The following is a 16,189-nucleotide window of genomic DNA, read 5'->3' on the forward strand; positions in this document are numbered from 1 at the left end:
TAAAGCAGGAGGAACTGGACACGTCTAGTAAGTGGGCTCAGGAGGGATTCACTCACATGAAAGTGAGCTGAGTTATGAGGGGCTTTCCAGGTAACACTGTTGGTAAAGAACCTGCCTGCCAATGCAGGAGACATAATGCAACCCAGGTTCCATCCCTGGGTCAGGAAGATCCCCTGGAGGAGGGCATGGCAACCCACTCCAGGATTCTTGCCTGGAGAATCCCAGGGACAGAGGAGACTGGTGGCCTACAGTCCATAGGGTTGCAGAGAGTCAGGCACGACTGAAGAGACTTAGCACATATGCAGACAGGATAAGCCCTGGGAAGGCTCCCTGTGGCTCTAAGACATTTCTGGAGAGACAGGAACAACTCCTCCCCCCTGTATCTATCCAGTGGCGCTTCTGGTCTCCTCAGGGCCCATATGGAATGGCTCCTTTTCCACATGACAGTCCTTCAAATATCTGAGGACAGCTGTTTAGAAAACACAGCTTCTTCAGAAAGCAGATGGCTGCCGCACAGGAAATCTGAGCTTTTAAAATGGATAAGGGAAAGATCTGCCCGCCCAGCCTCCCCTGAATGCCCGAGACATCACTGAAAGCTTCCGGGGAAGATGCCGGCCACCACCCAGGCCTCGGGGAAGTAGACAAAGGTCAGAGAGCCACTCAGGGGGAAACCGTTCGGATGGTGCTGAATGTCTCATGACTGAGTGTAAGGAAGAAGCCTGGCTTCGTAGGTTTGCCCATTTCTGCGGTGTAAAGGGGCTTCCCTGGTGGCTCAGTGGTAAAGAATCCGGTGTCAATGCAAGAGACGCAGGTTCGATCCCTGGGTCGGGAAGATCCCCTGGAGAAGGAACAGCAACCCGGCCCAGTATTCTCCCCTGGGAAATCCCATGGACGGAGGAGCCTGGTGGGCTACAGTCCACAGGGTCACAAAGAGTGGGACATGGCTGAGCGACTGAACAACCAATACAGCAACAAAGAAGAAATCCTCCCACAGAGGCCGGCTTTAAGAAGCACGTGACTGGCTGTTGTGAGCTGGTACAAGCCAGCTCCAGCCCACCTTTGCCCTCTGCTAACATCTGGCAAGAAGACAGGCCTTGGGAGAAACAGGGTGAAGATGAGATCTTTCAGGGTCTGCAGAGGTAATGGCGAGGTGGCCTGGGGGGCCTGGTCCCTGGGACGGTGGGGCAGGGGCTTCTAACAGCCCGAGAATTATTCCTGTGTCTAAAGCTCTGAGTGTCTGAGGCTTGCCTTTTGGCCCCTTTAGAAGCAAATATGCCCCCAGGGGCCCCACCGTCGGACTCTCCCCGATCCAGACCGAAGTCTGAGTGACAGCAGCGGGCACAGGCCAGGCACTCCTGCCTCCAGGCCAGCCGGCTGTTCTCTCCCATCGAATCCTCGGGAAAGCCCGTGAGGCTCCCATGGTACAGATGAGCAAACTGAGGCCCAGAGAGGCTGAATAGCTCAGCCGAGGTGTGCAGTCCCCACCCACCCAGGAGCAGGTCCCTTTGCGGTACCTCTGTCTCACGAGTCAGGGACGAGAGTCAGCGTCTGTCCCTGGGGTCAGTGCAGGGAAGGGGCAGCCCAAGGGGTGGCTCTGGGACCCCCCGGCAGGGAGAGAGGGATGGAGCGGACCGGGGACCCTTCTCCCCAGGACCCCCGCCACACCGCCCTGCCCACAGAACTCACAGGTGTCCTGCCTGGGGTGGGGAGCCGGGCCACTGCTGCTGAGACCCGTAGGGGCAGAAAACTGCAGCCCCGCTGCTGGTTCCCATTAAGACAAATCTCCTTGTTGACAAAAATAAAGAGAGCCCAGTCGACGCCAGTCTTTGCCGTCGGTCCACTGCTTTCATTCTCCCGCGAGGAGCCGGGCCCTGTGCTCCAAACTGGCTCAGGCCCACGGGCTTCAAAGGGGAAATTCCAAAGCGGGCAGGGGCCTTGGCGGGGTGCCCCCGAGAATGGAAGTACCCCCCGGGGGGAGCGGCCCGGAGTTGCCTGAGCCCAGGGTCTCATTAGCTCCCCACACATTCTGTCTCATTTTCCTTGGCATAGAGGCTGCGTTTTCCTAGGCTGGGAGGAAGTGAGTGCACGACGGATGGTCCTGGCGCGCTGGGCTGCAGAGCCAGCATTTTCTGAGCCAAGCAGGTTGGCAAGCCCGAGGTGTCACCGACGGGCCGGGCACTGGGCAGGTGGGTCCCACATTACCCCCGGGCTGGTGGGAGTCAGCTGGTCTCCCACATCTTTGAGGTTTGGGTCTCTGATGGGGGTATGGGGAGCCTAACTTGCCTGATTTATTCATTTCTAGCAGAGACATCACGTTGCCGACAAAGGTCCGTGTGGTCAAAGCTATGGTTTTTCCAGTGGTCACGTATGGATGTGAGAGTTGGATCGTAAAGAAGGCTGAGTGCCAAAGAATTGATGCTTTTGAACTGTGATGTTGGAGAAGACTCTTGAGAGTCTCTTGGACTGCAAGGAGGTCCAACCAGTCCATCCTAAAGGAGATCAGCCCTGAATATTCTTTGGAAGGACTGATGCTGAAGCTGAAGCTCCAATACTTTGGCCACCTGATGAAGACTTGACTTGTTGAAAAGCCCCTGATACTGGGAAAGATTGAGGGCATGAGAAGAAGGGGACGACAGAGGATGAGATGGTTGGATGGCATCACTGACTCAAGGGACATGAGTTTGAGTGAACTCTGGGAGATGGTGGAGGACAGGGAGGCCTGGCGTGCCCTGACAGAACAACACAACAGCAGCTGTAAAGAAGCACCAGCGACCGGGGGGAGGTGGGGAGCTCCCAGTTCTGGAGGCCAAGTCTGAACTGAGGTGTCGCAGGGCCACACTCTCCCTGGGGAGGGACCCTCCTGCCTCCTGCAGCTGCAGGCAGCTCCGGGCATCCACAGGCTTGTGGCTGCATCGGCCTGGTCTCTGCCTCTGTGGTCTCTTACAAGGATGGTCATCATTGGAGTAAGGCCCCCTCCCAGCCCTGCCTCTCAGAGCCCAGCCTTGTGTGGCAGCCCCCCCAGCACCCTCTACCAGACCCACCCCTTTGGCCCAGCGAGGGGACAAGCACCACCCGGCCAGGTCAGCTGAGGGTCCTGGCCTCGAGCCAGACCTGCCTCCCGGTCTGCCCCCTCCCCTCGAGCCCGCTCCAGGTGCCCCACGCTCTGGGCCTGCCCATCCGGGCCTCAGCAGACCCGTGCATCAGAGTCCGGTGGTTGTCATAGCAAACGACCACAAGCCACGTGGCAAAACCACAGAGACTGACTCTCCCCCGGTTCTGGAGGCCAGAACTGCAGGGTCGAGGGGCCTGCAGGCCGAGCTCCTTCCGGAGGCTCCGAGGGAGGGACCTTTGTCCCTTCCGCCGAGTCCAGATGTTCCTTGGCCCGTGGCTGCGTCACTCCAGCCCCGCCTTGTCTTCCTATCACGTCTCCTCTGTGCATCTGTTTCCAATCTTCCTCTGTCTTCCTCTTCTAAGGACACTTGATGGGCTTCAGGGCTAAACCGAGAGATCTCCTTATCTCAGGGGCCTTAACTAGAGAGCATCTGCACAGACTCTTTTCCCAAATAAGGTCACAGTCCAGGTTCTGGGCATCAGAGGATGGGCGTGCCTTTGGGGGCCACCACCAGCATCGCACAGCCAGACCCGCCCAGGGCCCCCAAAGTCAGCTCTGCAGCCCCCTCCCTTCCTGGCCCTGAGGGTCTGTGTGGGTCTGTGGGCACGATTTCTGCTGCGGGGCATCAGGGAGTAGGCACACGTCCTGGGGTGGATGGTGGATCCTGGCTCCTTCAATCGGGGGCTTGTCAGCCAAGGGGTCCATTTCTAAATGCTCCGAGTCTGAAAGCTCACCTGTGAATTGGGGGTGCTCAGCGTGAGTGAGTGATGCTTAAAGAAGGGGACACAGCTGCTGGGTCAGCTCCTGCCAACTTTGTCTAAAGCGCCCCCCGCCGGGACCCCAAGTCACCTGAAGCCTCCCAACTGCTCAGTTCAGGGACTTGAGCTCAAAGATTCAGAGGAGCAAATGAATTCAGTGTCTGCGTTGAACTCCGCTTTGGGACACTCATTCTAAATTCTATATTCCCTTCTATTTCCTCTTATGGAAGAAAATCTTATCTGGGAGCTATTTCCATTAACAATATTGATTTTGTGGTAAAAATGAAAACCAAACTAGGACCTACTGGAAAAAACAACAGTACCGACGAGGCAGTGCTGGGCATCCCTGGGCAACGTGCCCCCACGCGCAGGGCTCTACCCGCGTCTGTCCACTCGCCGGCTGCCTTGTCCCCGCCGAGGCTCCTGCCAGAGGGGAGCTTGCTCTCGGGACATGAAAAGCACAGCGGGTTCTCCGTGCCTGCTCCACCAACCCCGGGCTCTCTGCGCTGACCCCGGAGCCTTCTGGGCCTCCCAGGCACAGAGGCCTATTTCCCTGTGTCCAGGGCTGCAGATGCCGGAGGGGGGCCCTGGGCATACGACCTTAATTGCAAAAGACTTTGCAGATGTCACGCAGTTGAGAATCTCGAGAGGAGGAGGCCATTCTGGACTATCCAGGGAGGATCGGTATGAGAGAGGGAGGTGGAGGAAGCTTCAAGAGCAGATACACGGGAGCAGCCAAGTCGAGATGGCAGCGAAACGTGCAGCGATGAGGCCACCAGACAGGGAGCCCGAGATGCTGGCAGAGGCTGGAACAGACCCCGAGGGCCTCCAGAGAGAGGGCAGCACTGCTGACCTGGACTTCAGAAACACAGGGCACTCTCGATGCTTCAGTCACCCGGGCGGTGGGCATTACTACAGCAGCCCCGGGACACAGCTGCAAGGACCAGGGTGAGGCTGAGGATCCCAGGACATTAGCAGGGCTGTTTCGAGGAGTGGGTAGGGTGTGTGTGTCCTGCCTGGACTCTGTCCCACCCAGGTCAGCGTCACTGGCCTGAGAGGTGAAGAAAAATGACCCGAAGGGTTTTGCCCTACATCAGCATCTAGTTTGGAAAAGACCCCAAAGCTGGGAAAGACGGAAGGCAAAGGAAGAAGAGGGTGACGGAGGATGAGATGGTTGGATGGCATCACCAACTCAATGGACATGAGTTTGATCAACTCTGGGAGATAGTGAAGGACAGGGAGGCCTGGCCAGCTGAGGTCCATGGGGTCCCAAAGAGTTGGACACGACTTAGCAGCTGAACAACAACCACATCTAGTTTACTTTTCAGGAACACCAGCGTCAGCAAGCATAAAGAGCGGCCTCCTGCCTCCCGCCTCCCGCCTCCCGCCACGGAGCCGGCGCTCACGGAGGGCCCGCCTCCTCCGTCCACTGCTCCAAGCTCTTCTTTGTTTGTTTACTTTTAAGAGATTAATTAACGTGTTTATTCACATGGCTAAGGCACATTCCCTATCATTAGAGAGAGACTTCTGTTTTCACCTTATGAATTCTTGCGTGACTTCCTTTTTAAAACTGAAATATAGTTGATTTTTTTTTCAGTTAAAAAAAAGAAGCCACACAAGAACTCATGAAGTTGACTTACCTGCTCGTCTATCATTTAAGCGGCAGAGGCGCGATCCTTGGGTGCAGCTGTCCTGGGGCCGCTTGGAGAGGGGCTCGGACCGCTCAGGCTCCAGTCCCCTTGCCCCATATCCTCCTGGTGTGCACCTGCGGCAGAGGTGGAGGGGGGGCCCTGTGGACGTGCCCTGTGGCCAGGAAGTTTTAAAGCGTAGGCAGCCCCGCTCCTGGGAAGGAGAGAGCATTTGCCTCTGATCGCTGAGCGGTGGAGGGTGCCATGCGGGGAGCCCTGTGGGTGGAAACCAGGGAGGCAGAAGGCACGGGTCTGTGGTCTTCTCTCGGGGCATGGCACCCTCACCTGTGAAATGGGGCAGTGGCCCGTGAGTCCTCGTCGGACACAGCGGATGAAGAGCCAGAGGCCAGGTGAATGGGGCCTTGGAGGTGGCTGTGGAGGGGTGCATGAGAAGGGGGTGTTTGCGTGGAGAACAAAGTGTGGCCCAGCCCTTGTGGGTTGAGGACCCCTGTGTTGGGGAACTTCACCCTCCCATCGGTGGACGGGCAGGTACTAAGGTGTGGGGGCCTCTTCAGGGTGATGGGCCCTGCACACACCTTCTGCGGCCAGCAGAGTCCACAACGAGGACACCTGACTGGCTTCCTGGCTGGCCCTTGGGCTCCTGGCAAGTCCAGGTGAATCCCAGCCCCCTCCTTCCCATTCCTACCTCCCTCCCACTTCCAGCTTGATTTGGTTCTTGTCTCTCTGAGCAGTTCTCCACCCTGCAGCCAGGGGTCTTTCCAGAACATGACTCTGATGTAGCCTTCTCCCCCTGAAACCCCTACTTGGCCCTTTCTCCTTGGGAAGAGTCCAGACTCCCAGCGGGCCCCCCGGGCCCCTGCACTCTCTGCCCCAGCCCCGCCCCAGCAGCGCAGCCCTATGAGCCTTCCTCTGGGCCCGAGCTCCTGTGCTCCCTCCGCTGGCGGGACCTTCCAGGGAGGGCATCCTGGAGAGGTGGCAGCAGGCCCTGAGCGACTTCTCCGGGACCCTGGGGTCTGAGCTTCCGTGTCAGCTCCGTACAGAGCCCCCACCCCGGATGTGGGAGTCCTCAGATGCTGGCCCCCAGTCACCTCTGCTCAACACCTCCACTCACGGGCCAGGGCCTTATCCCCTCTGAGACTCTGACCCTGAAGGTGAGCACGTGTTCTGTGCCTGGAACAGACCCTGCCTCACCCACAAAGGCAATCACACTGTGAAGTCTGTGAAGGGGTCTCTCTGACTCATTTTCCAGATGGAAGCTGGGGTCCGAGGCCGCGCTGCACGCCTGGGACACTTGGCTCTGGGCTCCAGGGACACCTCTGCCTTTGACCTCCAAGGAGGGGTCCCATTCGGGCCAGCGGAGAAAGAAGTATGAGATCCCCAGATTCAGCAGATGCCACCCCAGGCAGCCTACCTGCCCTTTGCCCTGAGCAGTGGTGCCCTGGCCTCACTTACACGGAGAGCTCTTTACGAGGGTCAACAGGGATTTTTTCCAACTGACACTCTTCTGGGCTGCGAACTCAACCTCTGCCTGTAAAACATCTCCAGGAGGGTAACCTGTCCACCCAGTCTGAGGCCGAGAGGGGTGGATCCACATCCCATTGTCTGCATAACCGCAAACTTGCCCTCAGTGTCCAAAGCCCAGGCTCTCTGTCACGGCCTGAAATCCTGTTATTTCGTCAAGTTCGCTTGGCCCTGGATAGGAACACAGTGGACACTACATGGAACAGCTGTGCCGCAGGGAGCAGGGGCGGGCACGCCACGAGGGGCTGCCAGGCCTGACTCGCCCACCCCATGCCAGCCGCTCCAGTGTGCCTCTGCTGCGGGCACCCCTGACGTCAGGCTGCCCATCCCTGTCCCTGCCCCCGATGGAGGGCAGCTCCCTGACCCCCGAGGACCCTGCATCCTGGCCCTGGGTCGATGCTCTGCAGTCACAAAGAGCTTCAGCCATGGGCAGACCGGAGTGCTGGGTCTGAACCATGCCAGCGGCTGAGTCCTGGCTGGTCTGCAGGTGCAGGCCTGCGAGTCGTGGTCGGGCGCTCTGGGAGGGAACAGCCCCTGCCCTCTGCTGGATTCCAAGCTGGCTGGCGGGAGAGGCCTTCACTTCTCGGAGGTGTGGAAGTTCTGGCATAGAGGAGAGGGCTTCACGGGGAAACCAGTGGAGAAAGCCCGTGGGATTCTAGGATCTCGCAGCCCTGAGAGCAGGGTGACCATCAGGACGGGAGCCCCGGCTCCTGGTTTCCTGCGCTGCCTCTTCCCCTACGCGGTCTTGGGTTCACCCAGCACCACCCTGTGGAGCACAGCCTGGGGCCTGGACCGGCCCAGGATGCTGGGGCCAGGCCCCCTGGGAGGAGAGGCAGGCAGAAGGACACTTGGAGGCCCGGCTCACCACGGTGAGGCTGCACCCGCCATGCCCACACTTGTCACAGGGACCTCGGTGCATCCGCCTGCAGCCCGGGCTTCTCCTCGGGAGAGTGAGGTGTGCAAGCGTGAGGGGAGAGAAGAGGTGGGAGGCAGCCTGTGAGGGGCGGGGGCAGCTGCGTCTTAGGTCGCTGCTGTTGTTCAGTCACCCCCTTGGCTCCTGTCCACCCCCTGCTCCCTGGCGCGGTGTGGACACATCACAGCCAAGGCGCTCAGCTCCGCGTGCAGAAGGAGCGAGGCTGTCCGTCAGCCGGGCTGGAGCAGCAGGCCCGGTGAGCCGCCACTCAGGCTCCTCCCGCTGAACAGGGTCCTGCCCACCCCTCGCCCCCCCACCCCACTGGCCTCAGAATGCCCCTACTGTTCTGGAGAACAGAGAGCCCCCACCCCAGGCTTCCTCAAAGGCCCACAGACCGCGACTGCCGAGGTGTCCTGGGTGACTGATGCCCGCCCCACACAGGTCCACGCGATTGCTGAGGTGTCCTGGGTGACTGATGCCCGCCCCACACAGGTCCACGCACTGAACCTTGACCCCCAGCACTTCTGGATGCGGCTGTCTTTGGTGAAAGGGCCTTTAAAGAAGAGACAGTCACCTTCATTTTCGGGTGAACTCAGCCAATGTGAGTTGTTCTTCTAGGAAGAGATCAGGACACGGCCTGCAAGGAGGACAGACATGGGGGGAAGAGAAGAAGGCCGTCATCCAGCTCGGGAGCCGTCTCTGGGGAGCCAGCCCTGCCCACACCCTGAGCTGGACGTCCAGCCTCCGGGTCATTGTTGTTTAGTCACTAAGTCGTGTCTGATCTTCGCCACCCCGTGGACTGCAGTTCTGCAGGCTTCCTTGTCCTTCACTGTCTCCTGGAGCTTGTTCAAACTCATGTCCACTGAGTGGGTGATGTTTTCCAACCATCTCATCCTCTGTCATCCCCTTCTCCTGCCTTCAGTCTTTCCCAGCATCAGGGTCTTTTTTCAGTGAGTCGGCTCTTTGCATCAGGGAGCCAAAGTGTTGGAGCTTCAGCTTCAGCATCAGTCCTTCCAAAGAATATTCAGGGTTGATCTCCTTTAGGATGGACTGGTTGGATCTCCTCGCAGTCCAAGGGACTCTCAAAGTCTTCTCCAGCACCACATTCCAAAAGCATCAGTTCTTCGGCGCTCAGCCTTCTTTATGGTCCAGCTCTCACGTTTGTACATCTCGAAGCTCAGCCTCCAGGGTGAGAGAGCACATTCCTGGGGCTCAAGCCACCCAGTCTCGGGTACTTTGTTGTAGGCACCCAAGCAAACCCATACCCCTGGAAGCCTGCCATCCTGGGAGCAGCCCTCGGCCACTGGCCTGCCTGGGTTCCCTTCCACCTCTTCCACCAGGTCAAAGAGAAGGTGGGGAAGGACACGCATCTACCTTGGCCTTGAAGTGGTGGGTTTCCCCTGGTAACTGTGGAGGGCCGCCCTGGGAGTGAGAGCCGCCCCGCCTGAATCCTGCTGGTGATTGGAGGGACAGTCTGCAGCCTGGGCGGGCAGAGCAGCAGCCCCTGGCCTGCCGAGGATCCAGTCTGCAGGGGGCCGTGGGCAGGGCCCGGGGCTGGAAGGTTTGCCCCTCCGGGGCTCAGCGCAGGCAGAGGTGGGGCTCCTGGGGCCAGCGGGCTCACACGGTTTTGGGGCCCAATCGGGAGCTCTGGGCTCCACTCCGGCTGGGCCACCCCAGCTGCCGGTCCTAGAGCGGGTGGTCTTATGGCCCGACTCTGTGTCCTCCCGGCCCAACGAGAGGGGTTTTACTCAATTGGGCCAGTGAATGGGGTGAAGCCCTGAAGGGTCCAAGAGGAGGCTCAGAGGGGTCAGAGGGAGACCACCCGGCAGCAGGATGCAGGAGAGGGAGGGAGGGTGGGAGGGAGACTCCGCAGGGCTCCTCAGGCCTTCCTGGCCCGGCTTCTCATCCACGGGGCTCCCCGGAGGCCGGCGTCCTTGCCCCCGTTTCCCGGGGAGGAGCGCTGAGGGCCAGAGGCCAGCACTCGCCACCCAAGGTCCAGGGCTGGCGATCCCTGCCGCTGGGCCGCAGCCGAGCCTGGGGCTCCGGGGCTGGCCCGGTCCTGTCCTGGGCACCAACTGCAGGACGCACCTGGGCCACAGGTGCCGGAGGCAGGTCTGCTGGAGGGAGCCTCGGGCCGCCCCACGGCTGTGGGTGAGTGCGGGGCGGCGCCAGCCACTCAGCCTGCAGAGCAGGAGCTGCCCCGTCCCTCCTGGGTCTGCTGGGCAGTGAACCCCTTGGAGGCAAGCAGATCACCGGTTCCTCCGTCTCCTCCAAGGGGCTGTGAGCTCCCCCCTGGGAGAGGTGGAGAGGGAGAAGGTAGCCGCTTGTCCTGGGGGCTTCCCCAGGAAGGGCGGGCTTTCCCAGCCAGCCAAGGACTCCGGGAGGCTGGGTGGCCCCTTCAGGTGGCAGGGGAAACGAGAGAGCCCACAAGCGAGCCGCGCTTAGGGCCTGTTGTGGGCACTGAGACAACGATCCGTCGCTTAAAGAAATCGGTGAGGAGACCTTACGGCAGAAGAAGGGAGGGTGGGCGGTGGGTTCCAGGAGCAAAGCTGGGGCACAGCTGCCTGCCCTACACTCCGCCAGGCACCCTGGGAGACATAAGGCTACGGAAGGCCAGGGGCACTCAGAACCCTGGATGCTGCCGGGTCCCTGCCACAGTGGAGCGCCGGGAGTTGAAGCCAACGCTCGGGGAGGGACTGAGTGGGACCCTGGAGGCAGTTACAGGAGAGCAGGGAGGCTCCCAGGTGAGCAGGTGCTGCTTGTGCCACCGGAGCTAGAGCCACCACGAGGTATTTCAGGCCCAGGGAGGTGATGGGGGCGAGGCAGGGCTGGGCACGAGTGTCTCAGTCGCCACAGGTGTCCTGGAGCCCAGAGGGAAATAGTTTCCAGAGGACTCCTTTTTAATCAGCTGTGGGAGGGTCAGGGGATGCTGCTGGGGTCACCCACCATGAGGCATTCTTTGCAAGGATCTGGGCAGGGCGATTCCCTTTTTTCCTGCCTGAAGGCAAATCTGGGTTCAAATTCGGGCTTGGCCACGTATGGATACGCTGGTACTTTGACCAAAAGTCCCTCACTCTCTCTGATCCTCACCTTCATTATCTGTAAGGGGCAGAAATGACTGTGTTCTTTACTGCTGTGTGTGACCTGGTGCAAGAGTGGCTTTGAAGTGGCCAACACACAGGTCTGGCTGGTGCTCCTGCTGTCTCCGCTGGACTCCCAGTTGTAGCCAGGCGTCATGGTCCCCCTCCCACTGTCCTGGGCGGACAGGGCAGGGTGCTCAGTTTAGGGGTTGTTTTCTGAATTTCTCAGTGGGCTAGAAACTGACCTCCCCCCCAAGTCCAGGCACCAATGAGCCCACCTTGGTCTCAAGCTTCCTCGTTACTGTGAGGTCAGCTCTCCGGGGGACACGGTGTCCCTTGACTATCAGCTCTTGGGGGACCAGATGCGCGTCCTGAGTTCCAGGTGTCGGGAGGGCTGGTGAGCCAGCACAGAGAACCTGCGGCCCCTGGAAGAGCACTCTGTGTTGCGGGGGAAACAAAGCCCTGAGCAGCATTGTCTTCTGACAACCAGACCACTGGGCCACAGTAGCACCCCACGTCTTCAGGAGAAGCTGGCCTTCCCCTAGTGGTGGGGGGGCGTTCCAGGGGCCAGGTGGGGCTGGGGGCTCAGGGAGCGTCTGGTGGAATTTCTCTCTCGTGAAGGTTCACCAAGGACCAGCTCCAGCTGACCAGCACAGGAATTACAGACCTACACACCTGTGCACACAGCACACACCCACCCCAATCACAGATGTGATTTACACAGGTTGTGAAACAACAAGAAAGAACTGTCTAAACCAGAGAGAACACTTCACTTTACTTTGTGTTTCATCCTTTACCTGAGCGGTACTGAACACCTCCGAGAGCACATGGGCAGGTGTGGGCCACCGGGGTAGCCCCAGTGACCTACCGCCGGCTCGAGAGGCAGCCCGTAGCCGTGCTGGCAAACCCAACCTCTCCCCTCCACCCCTCCCTTCCTGTTGGAACTGAAGGGTGTTTGGGGAATTTCACGTCCAGTCTGGGGGCCGGGGGCTGGGGGTCCCAGAACTGCTTCAGCGTCACTGGGTGAACAGTCTGTTCAAAGCAGAGGGGTGGCTTGGGTTCTGAAAAGCCCCCTGACTCACCTTCCCTCCACTTTAAAATCCAGCACAGTTGCCCTTCTAGGAAGGGGTTTGAGGGAGGCTTCAGCAGGCTTTTGAGGGGGTGGGGTGGATATTTCTGGGCTGGGGGAACCAAACAGAAGGGGCTGCCGCCCACCACAGCAGCCTGGAGGCTCCAGGGAGACCTCTCGGAGGCTTAAAGACCTGGAGGAAGAGAGGCAGTGCCCCACGGTGGTCCAGGGCAGCAGGGACCCCAGCCCTCATCCTCTGCAACTGTCACCTCCCAAACACGTGTCTCTTTGGCTTCCCTTATTGCCGCAGAGGGGTCTCCATGCAGGAGGAGCGAGGGGGGAGGGGGTGTTGGCGACCTCCGCCTGATTAATATCCCAGATGTGTGACCTCCAAGCTCGCCCCGCCCCCCGCCCCCAGGACCTCTCAGGAGTCCAGACCTCAGCGTGGGCACGGATGCCCAGTTTGCCCTGCGGGAAGGTGGAGAGCGGGTCGTGGGTCGGGGTGGACGCGCCTGCTACAGTCTTGGGCGCCCCGATCTGGCTGGATTGGAAGTCCAGTCTCCACCCAGAAGAGGAGCTCTCAACTCCAAGTACGTGAAAAAGTTAGGCGGGGTGAGCTGCAACTTTTTTTTAACTCCAAATGCTCGAACTCAGGGTGCCTCCACACTGGTCTGGGGCTCGGCCAGGTGTGGGCACCTGGGGCGGGAAAAGTGGGGGTCCAGGATCGGCCTTGGGGGGCTCCGTCCGCGCGCGCACGCCGGCAGAGCCCGGCGCCGTGCCCTCTCGGGTCCCCGCCCGCCCCGGGCCAGCCCCTTCGTCGCCGCCACTCGCCCGCTGGCCCCACCTCCCTGCCCGCGGCGCCCAGTGGGAAGCGGGGGCCGGCCCGGCCGAGCCCAGCGGCCGCTCTGATTTGCTGCGGGCGCCGGGGAGCCCCGGCCTCCGCGGGTGCCTTCCAGGAGCGAGGGCGGGAGGGGAAGGGGGAAAAGTGCTCGGCGCCCGAGGCGAGGTCGCACTCCTCCTTCGTCCCCGCGGCCGGCGCCGGACCTCACTCGAGCGCAGCGCCCAGGGGAGCGAGTCGCGGGGCGGCGGCGGCGAGGAGGAGGCCAGAAGGAACCGGAGGGGACGAGGAGGCGGGGGCCAGCGAGCCGAGCGGGGTCCCGGCGCCCCGTGGACCGAGGTCGAGCCCTCCCGGCCGTGGGCGAGCGCGCCAGCCGACCCTCCCGGGGGCCACGGCTACAAAGAGAACGGGCCGGCGGCTGCTCCCATGACTCCCTAAGGTCGTGCCGGCCCCGCTGAGTCCGCTGCCCGGGCCGTGCTCCGCGCCCCGTGCGTCCCCGCGCGCCCGCCCCGCGCCCCGCACCGCGCGCCCCTCCGGCATGGACGTCCACACCCGCTGGAAAGCGCGCAGCCCGCTCCGCCCGGGCGCCCCGCTGCTGTCCCCGCCGCCGCTGCTGCTGCTGCTGCTGCTGCTGCTGTGGGCGCCGCCTCCGAGCCGCGCAGGTAAGGGCGCGGGGCGCCAGGGCTCTGGGGGCCGGGGGCCGCCGGGGCCGGCACGGCTGTCATCCCCGGGCGCCCGGCCTCTTCTGCGCCTGCACGACCTTCCCCGCTTGGCTGTGGAATGCGCGGCCCGAGACTCCGAATGCCATTAGCTGGGGGCCCCGGAGAGGGAGACGCGCTGGCACAGCCCTCCCCCGCGCCAAACGGGCCGACCGCCGGGGCCGTCGGGGGACCCGAGGCTGGGGCTCCGCGTAGGATGCGCCGGAGGGGCTGTCCAACCAGGCAGGCAGACTTTTGTCCCGAAACTTTACCTTCTCTGTCCACATCGCAGGCGCGCAGCACAACTTCCTTTCCTGAAACCCGGGAAGGGTCGCCCCCTAGAGTCACAGCGGGTCAGTTCTGGCCGGGCCTCCTGGGATGGGGGGCCGAGGGTGGAGGGCGGGGACGGGAATCCCAGAAACGGAGCCCCCCTCCCCCGACTTCTCCTGGGAAGCAGGTTTTCTAGGGTTCTAGGAGGTTTCCCGCCCAAAGACGGAATTCTAGGCGCAAGACCGGGAGATGTTGCCGGGTTTGGGCTGCCGGGGGTTTACATGATGCACAGACGGGACTTCTGCCAGAGGTCTGGCCTTAGAAGGAGCGTTCTCCTGCGGGTGGCGTCCAGCCGGCCAGCATCCACAGGGCGCCTGCTTGGATGCCTGCCGCCCCCACTGCCTCCCACACACTGTCCTGATGTCGGTGGTGTTCCAAGCATCACTTCTGTGGTTGCCTATCCCATGGGGTAGGTCTTCCAACAGAGCTCATGGCCCTCAAAGTCTCCCATCAGCTGATGGGAGATGGACTCAGAGCAGGCTCAGGGAGAGTGCAGGCACAGGGAGGGGACAGTGGCCCAGGGGACAGCTGGACCAGCCAGGCCCCCCTCCCCTAGAGACAGCACCACTTCAGAGCCCACACTGTGCTCTGCTTTGTAATTTGAAGACATACAGGAAGAATCACTTCCACCTTCCACTTACCAATCAAGGTATTCCGTCCCTTTTTGCTGGCACATGAGTGCTTGGTGGGCCAGACAGGGTGAACAGGAATCAGGGTGTCCAGCTGGTCAGGGGCTGGGGAAGGCATGGGGAGCCTGGCCTGGCTCTGGGGGTCTCGGATCTCAGCCCTGGACTGCCACCCGCGTTTCCTGGATCCTGAGCTCAGCTCACAGGCTTTGGGTTTCTCCTGGGGTCACTGGAGGTGGGGGACAGCAGAGGCCTCCAGGGAGGTGGTGTGGAGCGGGCCGGGGGATGTGGTCAGGGCAGCTGTGTTGGGCATCCGTCAGAGACAAAACCATATAACCCTGCCCTTGCTCCTCTGCTGGGCTTTCCCCCAGGAGGTCAGGTGGGAATCCTTAAGGGGAGTCCAAACCCCCACAGCTGGGCTGGGGAGCACGCAGAGCGAGTGTTCGTCTGGGTCTGGAGCGGGCTGTTCGCCATCTCTGCCCCCTGCCTCCTCTTTCCCGTCCTGACTGAGGTGGGCACGGGGTCAGCGCCTGGGCCATGGCTGTGGACTTAGACATTTGGCTCCTTCCGAAGAGACGTTGAGAGCCTGCAAAGAAGCCACCTCTCTGGGTGGGTTTCACAGACCTCCCTTTCCAGGGTGGGACCCTTTTGGAAGGCATCGTCAGTCCGCAGGAGCGGCTGTCCACTGAGATCCAGGGCGGGGGTGGGGGGGTGTGCAGCTCGTCTCCTCTCCATTTTGAGATTCACCAGATGTTTTCTGAGCTCTCTCCGAACATGGCTCTTTTTCCTACCTTCTTCTTGGCCAAGTGTGTGAAGGCATGAAAAGTCAGATTGCGTTTGGGGCCGTTTAACATTGTAACGGGCAAAGGAGAGTAAGTGAAATGAAACATGACCCCAATATTTGGAAATTGAGGTCATCTCCTCGGCACGACATTGGTTGACGCCGGTCACGTGGTCGCTTTTGGCAATTATTTGGTCGGAAGAGTTGTCCAAGTTTTGTGGGACTTGACAGTCACCAAATGGTTAAATTTCCTCTGACTCAATCCAGTTGGCTGGAAAGACAGCCTTTTCCATCTTCTCCTCCCCTCCCCCCTCCTCCCCATAAAAGAACAGTCAGTGGGAGGGGTTCAGAAGGCAAGCTGGTTCCCCAAGCCTCTCTCTCCTCTGGTCCAGGTTTCCGTGGCCAGAGGGCTTGGAGCTGGGGTCACTGCCAGCCGGCAGTGGCCACAGGCAGGAGTCCCCTCCCTGGGGTGGAAGCACAAAGGCCCTTCTCCCCAGTGCTGCTCCGGGGCTGTTCCTGGGGTGCCGGCCAGAGCCTGCCCCACGACCCCACCCTTCAGATATTTCTGGACTCTCACCACGGCCACGCCCTTCGCTGAGCACTGCCCGCCTGCCCACCCTGCCTTCTGGCTGTCTGGCCCTGTCTCCCATCCCTGCCTCCGCCCCGGGTCACAGATAGGGTTGGGGGGCACAAAGGGGTGTGGGGAACAGACCCCTCCAATGGCTTCCCACCCGTCACTTAGTAACAGCGAGCCCCCGAGGGTCGAGGATGAGTCAGGCACCCCAAGGCCCCGTTGCTGCACCCTCACTGGAGC

General features: G+C 61.1%; 1 protein-coding gene across 3 annotated transcripts in view; it reads left to right on the forward strand.

Annotated features, from left to right (window-relative positions):
• Positions 1-13,077: 13,077 nt before the first annotated feature.
• Positions 13,078-16,189, forward strand: part of COL5A1 (collagen type V alpha 1 chain) — a 151,216-nt gene continuing 148,104 nt past the window's right edge. For all 3 annotated transcript variants that reach the window (XM_024999726.2, XM_024999727.2, XM_059891908.1), the window contains exon 1: positions 13,078-13,602. In XM_024999726.2, the coding sequence (XP_024855494.1) occupies positions 13,479-13,602 (124 nt within the window). In that variant the 5' untranslated portion in view covers positions 13,078-13,478. The remainder of the gene's footprint in view (positions 13,603-16,189) is intronic.

This window comes from Bos taurus, chromosome 11, assembly GCF_002263795.3.
Source record: "Bos taurus isolate L1 Dominette 01449 registration number 42190680 breed Hereford chromosome 11, ARS-UCD2.0, whole genome shotgun sequence".
Lineage (NCBI taxonomy): Eukaryota > Metazoa > Chordata > Mammalia > Artiodactyla > Bovidae > Bos > Bos taurus.